The following is a 19,077-nucleotide window of genomic DNA, read 5'->3' as shown; positions in this document are numbered from 1 at the left end:
ACTATACCGTTTTTAAGGACTCTCCACGGAGGGGGGGATGCCAAGCGCATCGAGATTTACTACCACAAGTTCATGAGAATGGGAGAGAGATTTTTTATTATTATTTGGATTCTTCCCCTTTTTCCCCGGTTTGTAAAGCACATGCCATGCCTCAATACATATAAAACGATAGAGGAGTTTTATATATGCATGACGTTATCGTAGTATATAAAGCGGTAGAGGAGTTTTATATGCATGATGTTAACACTTATTGCATAGCCATTTGAATTTTTTGGTATGGACTGTGGCTTATCACCTACAATGAAGAGCACTAGTCTACACTGCATTTCCGCTCAACCATTACAATGCCCACCAACCAAAACAGCAGCGGTAACACTTGCAATCTTGCAGAGGCGAGCATTCTCGTCATCATTCTTATCCATTCAGCTTGTCACTGCAAATGGGTTTCTGCTTGGTGGGGATTTGGCCTCCTCTTGTGTGAAGAAGGAAGGAAAACAGAGGCATTTTTTGGAGATTAGGGCTGCTTCCAAGACATCCAAGCCCCCTCCTAAACCCGCCACTCGCACCGCCATCGTTGCCTCTATCGTGGTACCCCTCCTACTCGCCGGTGGTGCGGTCCTCGCAGGAAAGCTCCTGCTGCGCAGAATCAAAGCAGAAGCTAGGGAGGAGGTATGGCCCGCCCACCCTTTCACAAAGGATAAGATTTGTTGAAAAAGCCATGTTTTTTCGTACAAAATTAGGGTTTTATTTGCATTTCTTTTTGCATGTTTTTCTGCATGATAATATGGGTCCAAGTGTAAAAGATTGGATCGAGAAGCCAGCCTTTGCCAGCAGGCTCTAGCCCAGTGGGTTTAGACCCTGCCTGCCTACTAGCAACTATCGGGATCGATTCCTGGTATCCATATAATATTCAAAAGCTAGGTTTTACCCTGTAAATTTAGGGTTCTTGCATTTTCTCTAGTCATGTGGGCCCATGTGTTCTGAGGTGGTCTTTTTGACCGACCCCCCCCCCACTTTCTTGATGCAGGCTGAGGAGTTGGAGAGGAGATTCAATCCTCGGAGGCTTTTGACAGATAATAGAAGTCGAGAAGATGGAAGCACAGAGAAAAGTGAACCTGCGGAAAGTATTAATGTTGTAGGGACACGAAATCGCCCAAAACGAGAGGAATGAACTTTTGCTGCATCACAGACTTTGCTCTTCCCAGTTAGCTATTAGCCAAGGTAATCTTCTAAGCAGATGTATGTAAGGGCTTATGCTTGAGTGTTTTTTTGTATAAGAGAAAACTCTCTGTGTGTGTGTATGTGTCTGGGTGAGTTGTGCACGTGTGCATGTGCATATAGAAATCAATTTTTTGCTCTGGGGACAGAGGACACCCTGCTATTTGACAGAAATGGTACCACAGTCACATCATGTGCAGTACTTGTGCATGTTTATAGAGGTAGAGAGAGAATAATGCAGTGGAACTTAAACACAAGCACACACAAGTAGCTCTATATCCTACTGTATATCTGTGCTTATTGGGCATTGATGATTACAACTGAATGTTTATTGGGCATTGATGATTGGTCCTTCCAATGGACACCTCCCGGTGGAACATAATAGACTGAAGAATGCCTGGCTACGAGCTGTGGAATATAGAGCCGCCACCCCTCGAATCCAGTCTGGCTCAAAACCTAGGCGAAGCATAGTGCCTTCCAGAAAAACCCAGTCGACTCTATCGTATGCCTTCTCAAAACTGAGAAGCATAACGACCAAGTCCTCGCCGAGAAATCTAGCTCCGGCCGTTGCCTCCCAGAAGGTGAAAATGTTGTCAAGGATACTGCGCTCCTTGACAAATCTTGTTTGGGTAGCATGAATCAAATCCCCAAGGAAGGGCTGGATCCTCAAACTCAAGGCCTTGGCTAGGACCTTGTAGACAGTATTGAGGATTGTAATAGGCCTCCACTGCCGAATATCATCTGACACTCACCCCCCCTTGGGGATAAGAAAGATCAAGCCCTCTGAAAAACTCTGTGGCATCACCCCAGTGTCCAAAACATGTTGAAAACCCCTGCGGAGGCTTGGCCCCAAAAGGTCCCAGTAGCGCATAAAAAAGACAGGTGTCAATCCATCCTCCCCAGGGCAACTATGACGCGGGAGGGCCTTCAAAGCCTCACCAAGCTCATCCTTTGAAAGGGGCTCACCCAAAACTGTGCGCATACGATCTGTGACCCTCCTCTGCACATGGGCCCACACAATCTGTCTGCAAGCATCACGTGCCTCTGTGGCTGGCTCCGCTGAAAGCAGGTCTCTGTAGAACTCAGTGGCAATAGCTCTAATCTCCTCGGGCTCAGTGGCTAACGATCCGTCCTGCTTCTTGAGCCGGCGTACTCCTGCTCGAGCATGGCGGGGTCGGGTGATCTCAAAAAACCCCCAAGTCACTCTATCACCAAGCTGAGTCCACTGAGAGGCCTGGCGATGATAGTAAAACTCGTGTCTCTGCTCCTCTGCCTCTCTAACCTCCTGGCGTGCCTGGCTCAGCTGGGACGCCACCCACTCACATGTAGGCTGCTGCTCCTGAAGGCGCTGGAGCGAAGCAAGACTACGTCTCAAGCGACGCTCTCGCTCTTGTGTCTCTCCTAGCCGTGTCAAGGCTGTAGCGTGCAAAAAAGAGCTGAGCTCGATGAGCCCCTGGGCACAGTGGCCTGCTGCATCGAGGTCAGAGCTCTGGCTATCGTGCTATATCCTCTCAATGTCCTCAAAAAGACTGGGGTCTCTCTGGGATCCTCAACTGCAAGTTGGTCTCCCGTGTCCTCTCCTCAAGAGTCAAAATAACTGGCACATGGTCTGAGAAAGAGGTGCTAGCGAGAATGCCAACGGAGCCACCACGCTCCCCGAACCTGTCGCCCACATAGAAGCGATCAATCCGTGATAGATTAGTCCCTCCCTGCCGGCGATTCGACCGAGAAAAACTAAGACTGTCCTGAGAACGGGAGAAAACCTCATGCTGCCATGCATCAGTGATTTGCAGTGTCATACAAAATCGGTCCCAAGCTGCAAGCTCCATGCCGTGCACTGTAACATGACTGCCTCCCACCTTTGGCCGGGTCCTCAAGCATGTTGAAGTCTCCCCCTACACACCGATGTGCGGCCTTGGGCAATGCATGTGTAACAAGGGTCCAAAACTCTGCTCTGGCACTAGCATGATTGGGCGCATGGACATTGAGCACACCAATGTGCTCATCGTGCATCCTCAGAATAACATACTGCGCTTTACCAGGCACAATGACCCCGCGATCCACAATGGCCTACCGCCATGCATCCGCAATGACCATACATACTCCCCACCCAAGGGGCCAAAACCTGCAGACCAAAAAGTGTCCCATCTACTAGGCATCACCGAACCATATCTCCGAATCCTGCTCTCACTCAAATGGTGCTCTTGCATCATCAGAATATCAATATTGCCCCCAACCAAGCATCTCTGAAGCTCCTGCCTCAAGCAACCACGATAATGTACATAGTGTGCACCGCCAAGGCCCTGTACATTCCATGAGACGATCCTCATGGATGACCTGCTGAGGTGGAGGCTGTCTTAGCCATACGGCGGGCCTTCGCAAGCGGCTTGGATGGAGAGTAATCCCCATCCAAGCGACTAAGTCCACTCTCGGTCGCGAGTGCCGCAAAGAGGGAAGGAGAAGCCACCGCTGAATCAAGTGCCTCCTCCCCTCGGGCCAGAAGTATCACCACGTGAACTCTGATAGGTGCTGGCTCATGGGGGCCCTCCGCTCCAAATAGGCGTGTAAAGGAGTAGTCGAAAGCCTCCGAGCGCTGTCTAGTGTCGAGACTACTCAGCCGACTACGGATAGAGGATATCCGTGAAGCATGAATCGGCATGGTAGGTCTCCTCTGTGGTACACGAGCAAGGTCGGTGCTCAGTGCCCGCCGGACTACAGGTGAGCACCGCCAGTGCCTCCCGGGGAGCTGAGACGAGCGGAGGGGGAGGAGGGGGGGGAGAAGGGGGTGGGGAAGGAGACGCTGAAAATGCGGGAGCGGGAACGGGAGGAGGCGAGGGTGGAAGCGACGCGGGGAGGGGGGGGTGGAGGTGAAGGGGGGGGGGCGCTGGCATCTCTTGATCCTCAGTCTGCGCTGGGGTCTCCTCCTGGAAAGCTGTTCCTCACTGGAACCCAATGATGCTGAGGCTGTCTGCCGTTGCGTCGGTCTCTGGGCATGCTGCTGTGGCTGTCTCCCTCTATGGCGCCCCTGTCCAGGCTGCCAATCAGAGGTCTCTGTGGGCTGAGGAGGTGTCCCGGAGGCTGCCTGCCGAGCCGCATCTGTGGACGGGCCATCGGAGGTCTACTGATGCGGTGAAGGTCGGGGTCTCCTGTTATGGGCCTGTGAAAATGGAACAGCACAAGTGGCCCTGTGAAAATGGAACAGCACAAGTGTGGGCATGGTGGTTGCTGAGTCAAAATATTAAATGATTCACATGTGGGGTGCCCGGACAGAGATAATGATGTGTGGACATCCCTAGGTGTGAAGGGGGGAACTAGAACATTAATATTTTAATGTTATATGTGTGGTTACCCCTAGGCCTTAGTGGCCCCTAGGGAACTTTAATAATTATTAAAGTTGGGGCCCTAGGACAAGAGGGGGCAACTCCACTTTTGGAGTGCATGCCTCTCTCTCTAGCTTTTGGGGAATCGTGCAAGCCTAAGCGTGGAAGAGAGGAGAAGCATCATGGGACTGCTGGTCGACTGCTGTTTTGGGGTTTTTGCTGCTGTTTTTCTGTGCAAACCAGCCGTACAGTCCACGTGTGCAGCCCGTACAGCCCTGTACGACTGCAAGTACAGTATGGCTGTCTTCTCTGCTGTAGGTTTCACTGCTGGTACAGGTGGCGCTGACAGGCTGAGCAGGTACAGGCTGAACTGTGGGCTCAGACAGAGGCTGTACTGCAGGTACAACCGTACGGACAGAAGGCACAGGAATCTGTACAACTGCTGACAGGTGGCTATGCTGCAGGTACAGAACTGTGCCATCAGGTACAGTCGGATACAGCAGGTGCACCAGTAAACTGAGGCGACAGTAGTACTGTCCGTACAGTTCTGTACAGACAGATTCAATCAGGTGTGCAGAGGTTGTACGGACAGGTACAGCATCCTCAGTTGCACACAGAGTTTTTCCAAGAGTTTGGTTGGTGCTGAGAACAAGTGATTGCAAGGGAAAGAGTACAGACAGTCGCTGTCAAGTGCAGACTGGTACAAACTGTTCCCCGGGTGCAGGATCACGCACTGACTTGGTAAGCTCTGAACTTGTTCATCTGTCTTTCTTTCCATTGGCTTATGTCTGTTGCAGATTTGTTCTATCTGGCCCTTTGTGAGAGGAGGGGTATGGCAGATTGAAAAGGGTGGAAACAGAGATTGGGACAGTGAATGTATGTTGTGCTGAGTTGTTGAACCATGTGCATGAGATATGCCAGATGTATGCTCAAGGCAGTCCTGCTGAATGGACTTGGCTGATCAGAGGGAAGCACAGAGTGTTGCTTTGAGACACAGATCTGAGTGTGTAAATCCTCTGTGCTAAGAGGTATTGTGGGCTGCCAGATTGGACATACAGGTGTATTCTCTTGGCTGGTTTTGGTGTACTCAGCCTTACATATTTTTGAAATTGAATAAAGAAATACTGCAAGGGGCGCCAAGCTTTGGGGCCAACAGGTGTCGTTCTATTTTCAGATTTGGGGCACTCTAGCTCCAATCTATTTTGTTTTCATATCTAGACTACAAGTGGACGGGTGACTGCTAGTCTACCGCACTTTGGTTTCTACCAGAGGCCGGTTTCAAGGTTCCGTTGCCGGGACCAATCATCAACTTTCTAAAGGGGGTGAGCTCGTGGTTGCCTCGAGGAAAGCCATCGCTGAAAAATTCAGCAATATGTCTGACACAGAGGATGAGTACTTTTATCATGAAGAGGAAGAGCAAGAGACCTCTCCTGAGAGAAATGCATCTGAGGATATTTTTGCAGGAGAACAGGTTGCAGATGATGAGCATTATGAGGATGTAACACAGCCAGAAGATGTACTTGGTAAAGAGGATGATGATGCTCGGTTTGAAGATCGTTTGGCTGGTGTTATGGATGTATTTATGCAGCTCACACAAAGTGAGAAGTTTGTTGAATTTATGAGATCCCGTACAGAGCCCGAAAAGAAGAAGAAGAAGGTGCGATCTAAGAACCTTCCTCAGGGTCATAGTGGTGCCATCCCACAGGATCCATCTTTTGGCCAGTTTCCGAACATGCAGCATGCTTATGGTGCAAACTCTCAGAGTTCCTTCTTTGGACAGCCATCTATTCCTCAGCAGAATATGCATCCAGGTTATTTTGGTGGTGGCTCTGTGTTCCAATCCATGACTGGGGGTTACCCTCAGGGAGGCATGGGTATGCCAGGGCCTTTTGGAGCAAATTTTCAGCCTAGTATGCAGGGGAATATGTATGGTGGTATGCAGTCCGGTATGCAAGGAAATATGTTTGGGGGCATGCAACCTGGAATGCAAGCAAATATGTATGGTGGCATGCAGCCAGGTATGCATAACGGAATGTTTGGAAACATGGCTGGAATGTATGGCATGCCAGGTGTGGGAATGGGTAATGTTGACCCAATGATGGGCATGAATGTTGGGGGCAGCAATCTTGCGAAGCCACTTCCATATGATAATCTAACGCCTATGGGTAAGGCGAAAGATTATAAGGAAGGGGGAGCTGCTGTGAAGTTTGATACATTCAGTGGGGCCAAAGATAAACTTAAAGCACTCACCTTTTTACAGCAGTTTGATGCTGCTTTTTCTGGTGGGAATTACACAGAGTCCTCTAAGGTGAGGAAAGCTGCCACTTTTCTCAAAGGCAATGCTTTGCAATGGTGGTCTACTCTTCTTTTGCAGGGTATAGCACCCACTACTTGGGTACAATTTAAATAGGTTTTCTCTTCCGTATGGCTCACATCTACATTTGAGGTGGATGTTATGACTGCATGGCACAAGTTGGATGCTTCAAAATGTGAAAATTTGGAAGATTATAACAAGAAGTTTTGGGAAGCTTTACTCCCAGTGACTTCTTACCGTGCAGTGCCATTGTCTGAGCAAGTAGAGAAGTATTGTTGTGGGCTGTCCAAAGAGGTGCGTCACTAGGGTTATTACAGCCTTTACCTATTCCAGATAGACCTTGGGAGAGCATTGCCATGGATTTTATATTTGATCTTCCACGGACACAAACGGGCAATGATGGCATTTGGACTATCATATGCAGGTTCAGTAAGCAGGCTCATTTCATTCCCGTGCGTAAGACGATCAAAGTGTATCATATGGTGAAGTTGTTCATGGCGAACATCTTCAAGTATCATGGCTTGCCTACCTCTATCATTAGTGACCGTGATCCACGGATGACGAGTTTGTTCTGGAGAGGGTTGTTTGACAACATGGATACAACTCTCAAGTTTTCATCGTCATTTCATCCACAAACAGATGGTCAGTCAGAAGAGGCTAACTCTACAGTGTTGGATCTTCTTAAGTGTTATGTGTCAGAGCACAAGTAACAATGGGAAAAGTATCTTCCTTTGGTGGAGTTTGCATATAACAACACTGTACATACCTCGAGAGGCAAGGCGCCTTTTGAGATTGTGGAAGGAGGGAAGAAGGTACCACCCATTTTGCACACAAAGGATAAAATCTTTGAGGTTGATCAGTATGTGGAAAACATGGATGAAGCTTATTGGAGAGTTAAGTTGGCACTCCAGAAAACTCAGCAGAAGCAAAAGAAAGCCGCAGATCGTCACTGTTCCACTCCTCTCTTTCACGCTTAGGCTTGCACGATTCCCCAAAAGCTAGAGAGAGAGTCAAGAGAGAGAGGCATGCACTCCAAAAGTGGAGTTGCCCCCTCCCCAAACTTGTCCTAGGGCCCCAACTTTAATAATTATTAAAGTTCCCTAGGGGCCACTAAGGCCTAGGGGCAACCACACATATAATATTAAAATATTAATGTTCTAGTTCCCCCCTTCACACCTAGGGATGTCCACACATCATTATCTCTGTCCGGGCACCCCACATGTGAATCATTTAATATTTTGACTCAGCAACCACCATGCCCACACTTGTGCTGTTCCATTTTCATAGGGCCATAACATACCCCCCTCTTGAAAAATGGCAAGCGTCCTCGATTGCATTCAGGTGATACAGCAAAATATCCAAAGTGAAATATACAATATGGCAAGATCAGCGTCCCAATCTCTCTAAGTCATGCACATGTATCAACATTTACTGCAAACCAATGGCGTAGTAGTAGTCCAAGTTGTATACCACTGTGAACCATACACAACCACAACATCCCATGTGACTAGTACACATATATTATAGAAGTCCCATAAACAGATGTACTGTCAGCCAACAGTACCTTCGGGTGAGATAAAAACTGCACCAAGCGACCTCTAGATGTCATCTGAGCCTGTCTGTAACAAGGGAGTGGAGGTGCTACTCCCCTCTTGAGCATCAGGCAATGCTCCAAACCCATGCTCTGCTGAACCTGAATGAGCCACAACAAGAGTCGGCTCTAACTCAAAGGCATCGAGATAAAGCTGCAAAACCTGAGGTGAATCTGTCCTCCATCCACTTCGCATCCATCGGTGAATAGTTCTTGAACTTCACAAGATAGCGACGGGAAACTTTACCTCGTACCTTTCTTTCCTTATGTGCCAGTATCTGCTCTGGAATCAGAACCTCATCAAGTTCCTCAACTTTCGGCTGAGCCTCATCTGATAACATCCTCAGGCACATCCCCACGGAAAGGTCTAAGGAGACTCATGTGAAAAACATTGTGAATCCTCCAGTGATCTGGTAGCTTCAAACGATAGGCTACCTCACCAATCTTTTCCAATACCTGAAAAGGCCCATAATAACGCATGCTCAACTTAGGGAATAAGCGCTCTTTACCCTTCATCTTCTTGAGTCTAGCCTTTTCAAAGCGCAAAAGAACCCAATCACCCAATGCAAAGGCTGATCAGAGGGAAGCACAGAGTGTTGCTTTGAGACACAGATCTGTGTGTGTAAATCCTCTGTGCTAAGAGGTATTGTGGGCTGCCAGATTGGACATACAGGTGTATTCTCTTGGCTGGTTTTGGTGTACTCAGCCTTACATATTTTTGAAATTGAATAAAGAAATACCGCAAGGGGCGCCAAGCTTTGGGGCCAACAGGTGTTGTTCTATTTTCAGATTTGGGGCACTCTAGCTCCAATCTATTTTGTTTTCATATCTAGACTACAAGTGGACGGGTGACTGCTAGTCTACCGCACTTTGGTTTCTACCAGAGGCCGGTTTCAACTCCTGCGAGGGCAGGCCTTGGCCAGGTGGCCTACCTGCTTGCATATAAAACATTGGTTCAGGAGCCCCGAAAACTCCACTCTCTGATCGTTCCATCCCCCCCCCCCCCATCCTAGGTAACTGAATGACCTTCGGAAGGGAGGAGATGTCAGGAACCAAAACTCTGACCGAAGGAAGGCCAGATGCTCTAGCCACCACTGAAGCTGCTGTGGGGCCAGTCCAAGCATCGAGCCCACCAATGATCCTATCCTGGAAAGGAGCGGAAGGTACTCGCGGCGAAGTCTAGGAAAGCAAATTGTGACATGGAATAGGCACTCTCCTTGCTCGGCCGCTGCTGGGTCGAAACCATGCTGCCAATGTCTGAAGAAGGCCCGAGCGCCCCTAATGTCAAGGGGACTCATGGCTAGGACCTGGGCCACGCTCTGGGCTGTCTCGAACTCAATCTGGTAGTGTCCGCGGCCCAGTAACTGAACGTCCAAGATTTTGCCCATATCTGCAAGAAGGCGGGTCTGGAGAAGATCCCGGATCTCCCCTCTGCTGGGGCGGGTGCCAACTATACGGCAGATGGTGGAATGTACCTGGAGGCATTCCACCTCTGCAACGAGGCTCGCTTCTTCTTCTGGCAAAAGAGAAAGCCTGATGGGGGTATCCTCAGGGGCGGGCGAGGGGGCTGCGGAAGAGGCCCTCTGAGGTGAGGCGGGAGGGGCCTCCATCAGAGTCTGAAGCTGAGTCGAGGGCGAAGCGGAGACGGAGGGTCCTGCAAGAACCAAGCTGCACGAAAACGAGGGGCGAATGATAGAGGAGAGAAAAAGGGGGGGGGGGGCGAGGGGAAGCGGGGAGGGAGCGGGAGCGGGCAGCGGAGGGGGCGGGAAGGGCGCGAAAGGGGGGGGAGGGGGGGGAGAAGGGCGCGAAAGGGGGGCGGGGGTAGGCGGGCAGGCGGGTGCGAAAGGGGGGGCAGGGGGCGCGAAAGGAAGAGGGGGCAGGCGGGCAGGGGCGGGACGCGGAGGGGGGGGGGGGGGCGCGACACACTACAAGCATGCAGCATACACGAGAAAGAAAGAAGCATTCAACTAATCATAGATTAATCTACTTCAATGATGCTAAAACAGATTAAGAGAATGAAGTGGAGCTATACTCATTGGAGCTTGATGCTCATTAGAGTACAATAGAGAGAGAGTTAGAGAGTTGCCATAGCTTGAGAGCTCAAGAGTTTCACTCAATAGCTTATGAGAATGGCCAAAAACGTCCACTTTCTTTAGCTAACATCTCTTTTATAGAGATGTCACTAACCCTAACCCTAGGCCTCTTTCACACATGGGCGGACAACCCTAAAAGTGAGCCTTGCTTAATACACTTAGAACTCTCATTTAGAACCCACATTGGCCTAAAACGATTTACATTGCACTTCGGCACAAAAATATGAAAAAATTATGTGCGTCTTTATGTTCCCATGGCTACAATCCCGCTCTCTCGCATTAATTGCTTCTGACCTCCTTCCATAATCCGTGTTCTCGTGAGTGAACGTTCCCCCCTTCCTAAATCGCGCACGTCCTCGGGCGTGGTAGAAACAAAAGCTGCAAAAAACAATGGAAGACAACTAAAGCCTTTTATTGAAAAAAAACCAGAAATGACAATCTCACACGTGAGCATGCAAGTGATAGGCCGATTAGAGTTTTAAAGAGTGCTAAAAGAAGCGAGTAAAGACTAGTCAAAGTGAGACTAAGTGGTAGATAGTGCTATGCAAAGGCAAGTGTGTTTGTACACCGTAGGTTATGACCGCAGTCTCAATGTCCTACAAGTGTTTAAGTTATGCGGGGACGAAGGAGAGGCGAGGGCGCAGGCGAAGGCAGGCAGGCGAGGGGCGAAGGCGAGGGACGAAGGCGATGGCAAAGGTGGGCAATAGGCTCGAGCAGGGGGGGGTTTCAGCGAGCGATGATCCCGTGTGAAGACCCTTTTATTACGAGAAGGCGAATCCGTTTCTTCTTATGTTTCAAAGTTTTGGCGGATTCTTCTCAAGGTCACACCTTTCATGATGATTAGTGAGAACAAGAAGAAAAGAAAGTTTGAGTCAGGGCTGCACAACGAATCATTCAAAAGAGCCTTGCAGGGTACCCCCACAACACTTTATAGGAGCTCATATACTTAGCAACTATTTCTGAGGAGTTGCATGGCAAGGGAGCATCAAAAAGACAATAATTCAGCTCATACAAGGGAAAATTTAGAGCTGGAAATGAGCAGAAAAAGGGTGGACAGCCACCTGACTTTATGTCTTATGAGTCCAAGGATGCAAAAGGGGGCTCAGAAAAGAAGCCGGGGGTTAAAAAGGATGATCCTAAGCTGTCCAGACAGTATATCTTTGATTGCATGAGAGAGGGGAAGTGTTTCTCATGGGGAGCAAAGATCACATGAAAGCTCAATGTCCCCAGAATCTCAAAAAGAATAATGTGTAGGATGCCAAACCAAGTGTGAATGTTATACCCGATGTTCAGGGTAACATTGCACATGAACCAAAGAGCAGGATTTTATGCAAAGCTTGGGGCAAGTTAAAGGACCAAATAGCTTTATTCCTTTTTGATAATGCCTTAACAGATAACTTCATATCCATACATCTCTTGCTCTTGGGTTAAAGCCTGAGGAATGGGCATGGACTTTCATGCAGATGTTGCCTTTGAGGGCAAGGAAGTTAAGGTCACTCCCATCATTGGGAAGCTTCGCAAACAGATTCAGGGATATTTGGATCATGAAGACTTCCTCGTGGCACCACTTACAGGATGTGATGTGTTACTTGGGATGCCTTGGCATTACCGTTTGGATCCCAAGATTTTGTACAAAGAAAAGAAAGTTATGTTTACTCATAGGAGTAGGGAAGTTGGTATTGATGCGGGTACTACTGGGAGTACCATACCCGTTGTAAGCCATATATCTATTTCAAAGGCAATAAGGAAATCAGCTTGTTCTTACTTGGTCTTTGTATGTGATAATGTTGAGCATGATGCTGTAGCTTCCGTAGATCAAGATAAGATTGATTTCTTAAGTGAATATGCTGATTGTTTTGCCGATTCACTTCCAGGACATGTACCTCCAGAGAGACCAGAGGATCATTGTATTGACATAATCCCTGGGAGCTCTCCTCCTAACCGATCTCCTTATAGGGTGAGTGCTGCCCAACAGGAGATTTACTTGAGAAGGGGTTGATGAGACCAAGTTCTTCACCTTATTGTTCTTCAGTTTTACTTGAGCAGAAAAAGGTTGGGACATACAGGATGTGTGTTGATTATAGGGTCCTTAACAAGATTACTATCAAGAACAGGTTTCCGATTTCCTGAATCGATGATATTCTTGATAAACTTGAGGGAGCTGCTTGTTTCACTCGCATTGATCTTAAGAGTGGTTACCATCAAATTCGAGTGGTACCTCAAGATGTGCACAAAACGGCTTTTCGAACATCATTTGGATTATATGAGTATTTGTGCCATTTGGACTTACGAATGCTCCCGCCACTTTCAATAGAATGAGGATGAAAATAAAGAGCATCTTGCCATTGTTCTTGAAGAGCCAAGGAAACATAAGCTTTTCATCAATGGGAAGAAGAGTGAATTCTTCTTGTCTGAAATTCACTATTTGGGGCATATTGTTTCCAAGGATGGAGTACGCATGGATCCCGCAAAGATTCAAGCAATCAAGGATTGGTCAGAACTGCAGAATGTGCATCAAGTTAGGAGCTTTATTGGTTTATGCTTGTACTATCGTCGATTCATTCGACACTTTACTTTCTTAGCTTTTTCATTTTCAGATTTTGCATACCCCGGGAAAGAAGAATTTGGTGGCGGATGCTTTGTCACGCAGGCCACAAGTGCATGCCATAACTACCGCCTACCACCAGGACTTATCAGGGATGCCAGATATGTATGCTTTCGACATAGATTTTCAGCTTATTTGGGCTGATTTGAATCATGGTACTGCTGTTCCATCTTATTCGATTAGAGATGGATTTTTGATGATGCAGAATCGTATTTGTGTAGTAGTGCATGAATTACACCAAAAGGTTATGGAAGAGTGTCATGCTCCGCCTTATGCTGGTCATCGTGGTATTCTGGCTACTACACAGGCTTTGGAAAGATATTTCTTTTGGCCAGCTCTACGCAGGGATATTGAAGCTTATGTGCGAGAGTGCATAGTGTGTTAGAAAGTCAAGTTTGACAAACACAAGACACCTGGTTTGCTTCAGCCCTTACTCATTTCACAGGAACCATGGGAAAGCATTGCTATTGATTTCATTATGGATCTTCCGAAATCGGCACATGGAAATGATGCTATATGGACTATTATAGATCGTTTTAGAAAACAGGCACACTTTATTTCTGTGAGGACATGGCAAAGTTGTTCTTAGCTCAGATTTTCAAACATCATGGCATGCCCAAGTCTATTGTGGGGGATAGAGATCCTCGGACTACCAGTTTATTTTGGCAGACATTGTTTGATAATATGGGCACAAGTTGAGTTTTTCATCAGCCTATCATCCTCAGACGGATGGTGAGAGTGAAATAGCAAATTCAACTGTGCTTGATTTGCTCAAATGTTAGACATTTTTGTACAGAAGGTGCAGGACCTGGGATGGTGAACTGGTCCCATGTGAGCCGAGTCCGGGACGAGTTGAAACCGATCCCGTCAAGTGGGAAGGACTCCGTTGGACACCCACATGCTTAAAAGCACAACTTTAAAACCACAAATTTGAAATGGACAACTTTAAAACAACTTGAAATTTAAATGAAATGAAATGGAAAATGGACACCAGCACTGGGGCCGGAACGGGCCGACCCCCCCCTCAATATATGATATATTTATTGGGAGTATTTAAAGAATACAATGCTCCATGGGTTTTGAGAACCAGATAATGTCCATGTACATATGAAAACAGTACCAAACAAGTAGCTCGAATCTCGATGTAGAAGCTCGAAGCAGATCGACCACTAGTGTGGTCCAATCGCTACGGTCCTGTGCTTTCACTGGACTCCGCGGAGAGCGCCACACTGGTGTTCCGAGACCACGCACAGACAGGCGCTCTCGTACTAACGCCTGGCTCTCCCGATCTCAGCACCTTTGGACCGAGGTTCGCCCATATAGCTTGGACAACCCGGCACCGAACGGGTGTAGGCCGAGCGGGACGAATCTTTTACCAGATTTAAACATATAATACTTTACTCAAATCTGAAAATCACTTACTTGAATATGGTATACCCGAGGTATCTGTCTGTGTGTAGCTACCAGTGGAGGATATCAGGGATGTAGTCACCTGGCTGTAGATGAACACTACAAGCGCCTGCAAGGGGCAGCGTCGTCTGCTAGTACTGGTATACGCCGCCCTTGTAGACAGCAGCACAGCTCGTAGTAGTAATCACCTGCTGATTAGATGCAACACCTGGCTGTAGGAGTAGCCACCTGTGGTGTAGTGAGCAGCCCACAGTATATCCAGCACAGCCACCAGTTTAGTTTATAACCGCCAGCAGGGGAGTATAGAAGTGCAGTCGCCTTAAGATAGACAGCCTGTGAAGAGCAGCAGCATGCGTGGAGCAGAAGCTCGCCTGTAAAGAGTCAGGCGCAGCCAGCAGCCAGCAGAATCAACCGCCTGTAGAGAGTTTGGCGCAGGCAGCAGCAGCATAAGCAGCCCCCCTGCAGAGTTCAACGCAGCCACCTGCAATAAGATTCAGCCGCCTGTAGAGGGGCAGGCGCAGCTGGCAGAATAGTAGGTGCTGCCGTCTTTGTGCAGGGCAGGCAGTCGCCTAATGGATGAGCAGCCGTACAGCAGCAAGTCGTAGCAAAACTCCAGCCGCCAGGAAGTTACGAAAGGTGATGTAGCAACGCCAGGAAGAAGCGATGGATCCCCCCCGCTTGAGAGAGAGATTTCTTTTAATTAAAATTCAAGTGAAGTTAACCTTAGAGATACTCACGCATGCATGTGGGGGATTAGTGGGGGTAGGTGGCCATGCCCACCCCCACACTCACTTAAAAGTGAGGCTCCCCACCTTGGCCCCAAAGTGGGTGCCCAAAGGGGGTGCCCACTTTTAAATAAGTGTGAACCCCTAACCTTATAAATGAAAGGGTTAGAATTTAAAACATTAAAACAACGTGTACCATATACTTACCACCTGTTCACATGCACTGAAACTCGTCAGAATACAGGGCAGACTTCACGACTCACTGGCAGGCGTCCCCGCTCAGTAAGTAACACGTCAAGCAGGCAAACACACAAATACATGTCATGCGAAAACAGTTTCAAGCATGCAAATCATGTGTGCATGTGCAAAAAGTAACATGGACATATCTCCCGTTCATGGAACATGTACAAAATATCTGTCGGCACAAAACTGGCACGACATAAAAACATAAAATCCTGGTCTTCCTATGGAGTGACAGTCCCATAGGTAAGACACAGTTCCAGGCACGAGTTTCCCTAGGTGTGACAGTCCCATAGGTAAAACACGGCACGAATACTGGCTCTTCCATGGCGTGACAGTCCCATGGATCGAACACAGTCCAGGTCATACACGGGTGGCACTGATCTGGCTCCCGTCCATACGACACCATCCTGCTAACACACGGGTGGCACCAGTCTGGCTCCCGTCCATGTCAGCAAAATACTGGCCTCTTCACACGAGACACTGGCCTGGCCTCAAGTGAACGAGACGCAAAAAACTAGGAATGGACCAAATGGTCGGCCAATTGGTGACACGAGTCAGCCAGGGATCCATCTCAATCGTCTGAGGTCAGGTGTGCATTGTCCTGCACATGAGTCTAAGGTCAGGTGCGCACTGTCCTGCACATGAAACAGTGCCAGTCCGCGCTGAGTCTCCCTCTAGAATGATTTGCTCAAATGTTAGACATTTCTGTACAGAAGGTGCAGGACCTGGGATGGTGAACTGGTCCCATGTGAGCCCAGTCCGGGACGAGTCAGCCAGGGATCCATCTCAGTCGTCTGAGGTCAAGTGTGCATTGTCCTGCACATGAGTCCAAGGTCAGGTGCGCACTGTCCTGCACATGAAACAGTGCCAGTCCGCGCTGTGAGTCTCCCTCTAGAATGATGTCAGTGATTCTGTGTATCTGGTATGGTACCGGATGCCAGATCACTGAGTAGTTAGTGTTTAAAACAAGGGGCCAGGCCATAGGGCTTAGTGTGGGCATGGGAATGGTGTGGAACCACCCCCATGAGGGCCATGAAGGCCCTGGCTGTACCCACCAGCCATGGGTAGGCCATGGGGATGTCACGTGCATCCCACACTTGGATGCCATGTAGACATTTCTGTACAGAAGGTGCAGGACCTGGGATGGTGAACTGGCCCATGTGAGCCCAGTCCGGGACGAGTCAGCCAGGGATACATCTCAGTCGTCCGAGGTCAGGTGTGCATTCCTGCACATGAGTCCAAGGTCAGGTGTGCACTGTCCTGCACATGAAACAGTGCCAGTCCGCGTTGTGAGTCTCCTTCTAGAATGATGTCAGTGATTCTGTGTATTTGGTATGGTACCGGATGCCAGATCACTGAGTAGTTAGTGTTTAGAACAAGGGGCCAGCCCATAGGGCTACCCCGGATCTTAGTGTGGGAATGGGATGGTGTGGAACCACCCCCATGAGGGCCAGGAAGGCCCTGGCTGTACCCACCAGCCATGGGTAGGTTATGGGGGGGCTGTAGGACAGCCCCAGGGTCAGGCTAGGGGTAGCTGACTGCGTATCCAGCTCTTGGAGAGGTTTAAGGCAAGTATGGGGCAGCCCATACAGGCTGCCCAGCCTCCAAAACAGGGGGCATTCAGTGCCCAGCCTCCTAGGCAGCAGGCGCCTAAGTGCCGAGCCCTATTTCCCATGTGTGCAAGTGCCCAGCCAAGCAACAAAGTGATGCACAGCATTTAATAGTATTTATTGCTGTATTTTCTGGTCGTGGGAGCATTTAATGCTGGCCGACTGCTGTAGTACTGGCCGATTGCTCATGATTGGGTAGTATAAATAGCATTGCCCACAATCCCATTCATTCATCTCATTATTCACCAAGAGCTCAAGCAAATCAAGGGCTAGACAATCCAAGGGAATTGCTAAGCAAAGGGGTGGAGAATTGAAGGTCAAGGGCAGGGATTTCCCAGCCAAGAAAGGTCCAAGATTGCTGTATTTTCTTTCAGATTCACATCATTCTAATAAAGCAAATACACCATCCGTGGTGGGGTCCAACAAGGGTAATTGGGACCCAATACTGTGTCCTCTCCATCTCTCCCTTCTCTCTCTATTTTCTGCACATCTCCTTTCAGTTTGTGCGTTAATTTTCGTCGTGAAAAGAGTGTTGATTTCTGAGTTTTGAAGTTACCGATTCTTCTCCGAAGCTTCCGCAGCCTACCTCAAGTACAAAGATTTAGCAAAGAAACCAGAATTTTTTCTCGCTCGTGTGGTTGGTTTTTAGACGCCGGTGGACTACCCCTTTCGGAGTGACTCCTGTCCCTCGAAGGACGGTTGGTTTTTAGCCTCCGGAAGCCTCCGGACGTCTCCCACACAGATAGTGGATGGTCAGATTGCGTTTCGGAAAGGAAGTGCATTTTCCTGCTATGGCGAGCTTCGACGACGAGAGAGACCAAGAACCATGGGATCAAAGTGCACCAGGCAGCCCAGCTAGGGCACCAGGCTTGAGTGTCACAGACATGTTCCAGCAGATGATGCGAGCTATCGCAGAATAGACAGCCAAGTTGGATGAGCAGAAGGCGCAGATCTTGGCTCTGGAGGAGCGTACCCGCTCTCCAGCGTCGCGTTTTCCATCTGCTCCTCCCTCTCCCTCCGTATCCCAGATTCCAGATCCTCGACACAGGGACCCTCTCACGGGGTCACAGCCGCAGCCAAGCTCTTTGCTTGAGTTGCAGATGCGTGCATTGGAGATCCGACAGCGAGAAGACGAAGCCATGTGACGCGTGGATCACGAGCGTTACCTCAGAGCTTTGGACGCCAGATTGACACCGGCGGCACCCTCGAATCATTTTCTCGAGAAAATGAACTTTAGTAAGTATAATGGTAAACTCGATCCCACAACTCTTTATTCATGGTTACATCAATTTGAAGCTTACTTTGCCGCAGTTAGGAAAATAGATACTGACATAGTGATCTTAGCGAGTTGGTACTTGGAAGGTGAGGCCATTCCTTGGTGGACTCAGTGGGCTCATGCCCACACCAGAGCAGGTATGGCAGCTTATGTGTGGGACGAGTTTGTCCGCGACCTTAAGCAGCGGTTTCTACCGCCCCACTACCTTGAGCGACTTGAAGACGAGTTCAGGGGAGCGCGTCAGAATGCGCAACCAGTCCTTCAGTTTGCCGATAGAATTTCAACTTTATGTTTGCAATTAGGCTTATTTGATATGGACAAGAAAGGACAGTTTTTGTATAGCCTGGACACGCAAATCCAATGGAAGGTGTGTATGTTTAGGCCAGCCACCTTTGAAGACGCACTCTCGCTTGGGCAGAGTGCAGAAATGAAACACAATGGTGGCAAGCCCAAGACTTCCTAGCCGGCTTCTCCTAGGGCTACCGCCTTGGGGGGCAAAAGTCAGAACCAGACGGGGTCTTCCCCAGGACAGAGCCCGGGAGCCTCTGGCTCCAAGAACTCGAACAATGCGTTTAAGTTTACTCCAGACCAGAAAGCGGAGGCAGGCAAGACAGGTGGCAAGTTGAGTGCTGAGGAGCTTTCTCAGTACAAGAAGGAGGGTAGATGTTTCTT

At 48.8% G+C, this 19,077-nt stretch overlaps 2 protein-coding genes across 2 annotated transcripts in view; both read left to right on the top strand.

Moving 5' to 3' along the window:
* The first annotated feature begins 230 nt into the window (after positions 1–230).
* LOC147618197 (uncharacterized) overlaps positions 231–19,077 on the top strand; it is a 31,523-nt gene continuing 12,676 nt past the window's right edge. The window contains exons 1-2 of the mRNA XM_086774629.1: positions 231–669; positions 1,028–1,221. Coding sequence (XP_086630755.1) covers positions 277–669; positions 1,028–1,171 — 537 coding nt within the window. The 5' untranslated portion in view covers positions 231–276 and the 3' untranslated portion in view covers positions 1,172–1,221. The remainder of the gene's footprint in view (positions 670–1,027; positions 1,222–19,077) is intronic.
* Positions 11,978–12,535, top strand: LOC147618198 (uncharacterized). The gene has a single exon (XM_086775203.1). It carries the CDS (start codon positions 11,978–11,980, stop codon positions 12,533–12,535), a length of 558 nt encoding a protein of 185 aa, XP_086631329.1.

This window comes from Cibotium barometz, chromosome 35 (assembly GCF_041138505.1).
Source record: "Cibotium barometz isolate CiBa-2024 chromosome 35, ASM4113850v1, whole genome shotgun sequence".
Lineage (NCBI taxonomy): Eukaryota > Viridiplantae > Streptophyta > Polypodiopsida > Cyatheales > Cibotiaceae > Cibotium > Cibotium barometz.
Note: the sequence above shows the minus strand (reverse complement) of the source record. Positions and strands in the feature narration are given on the sequence as shown.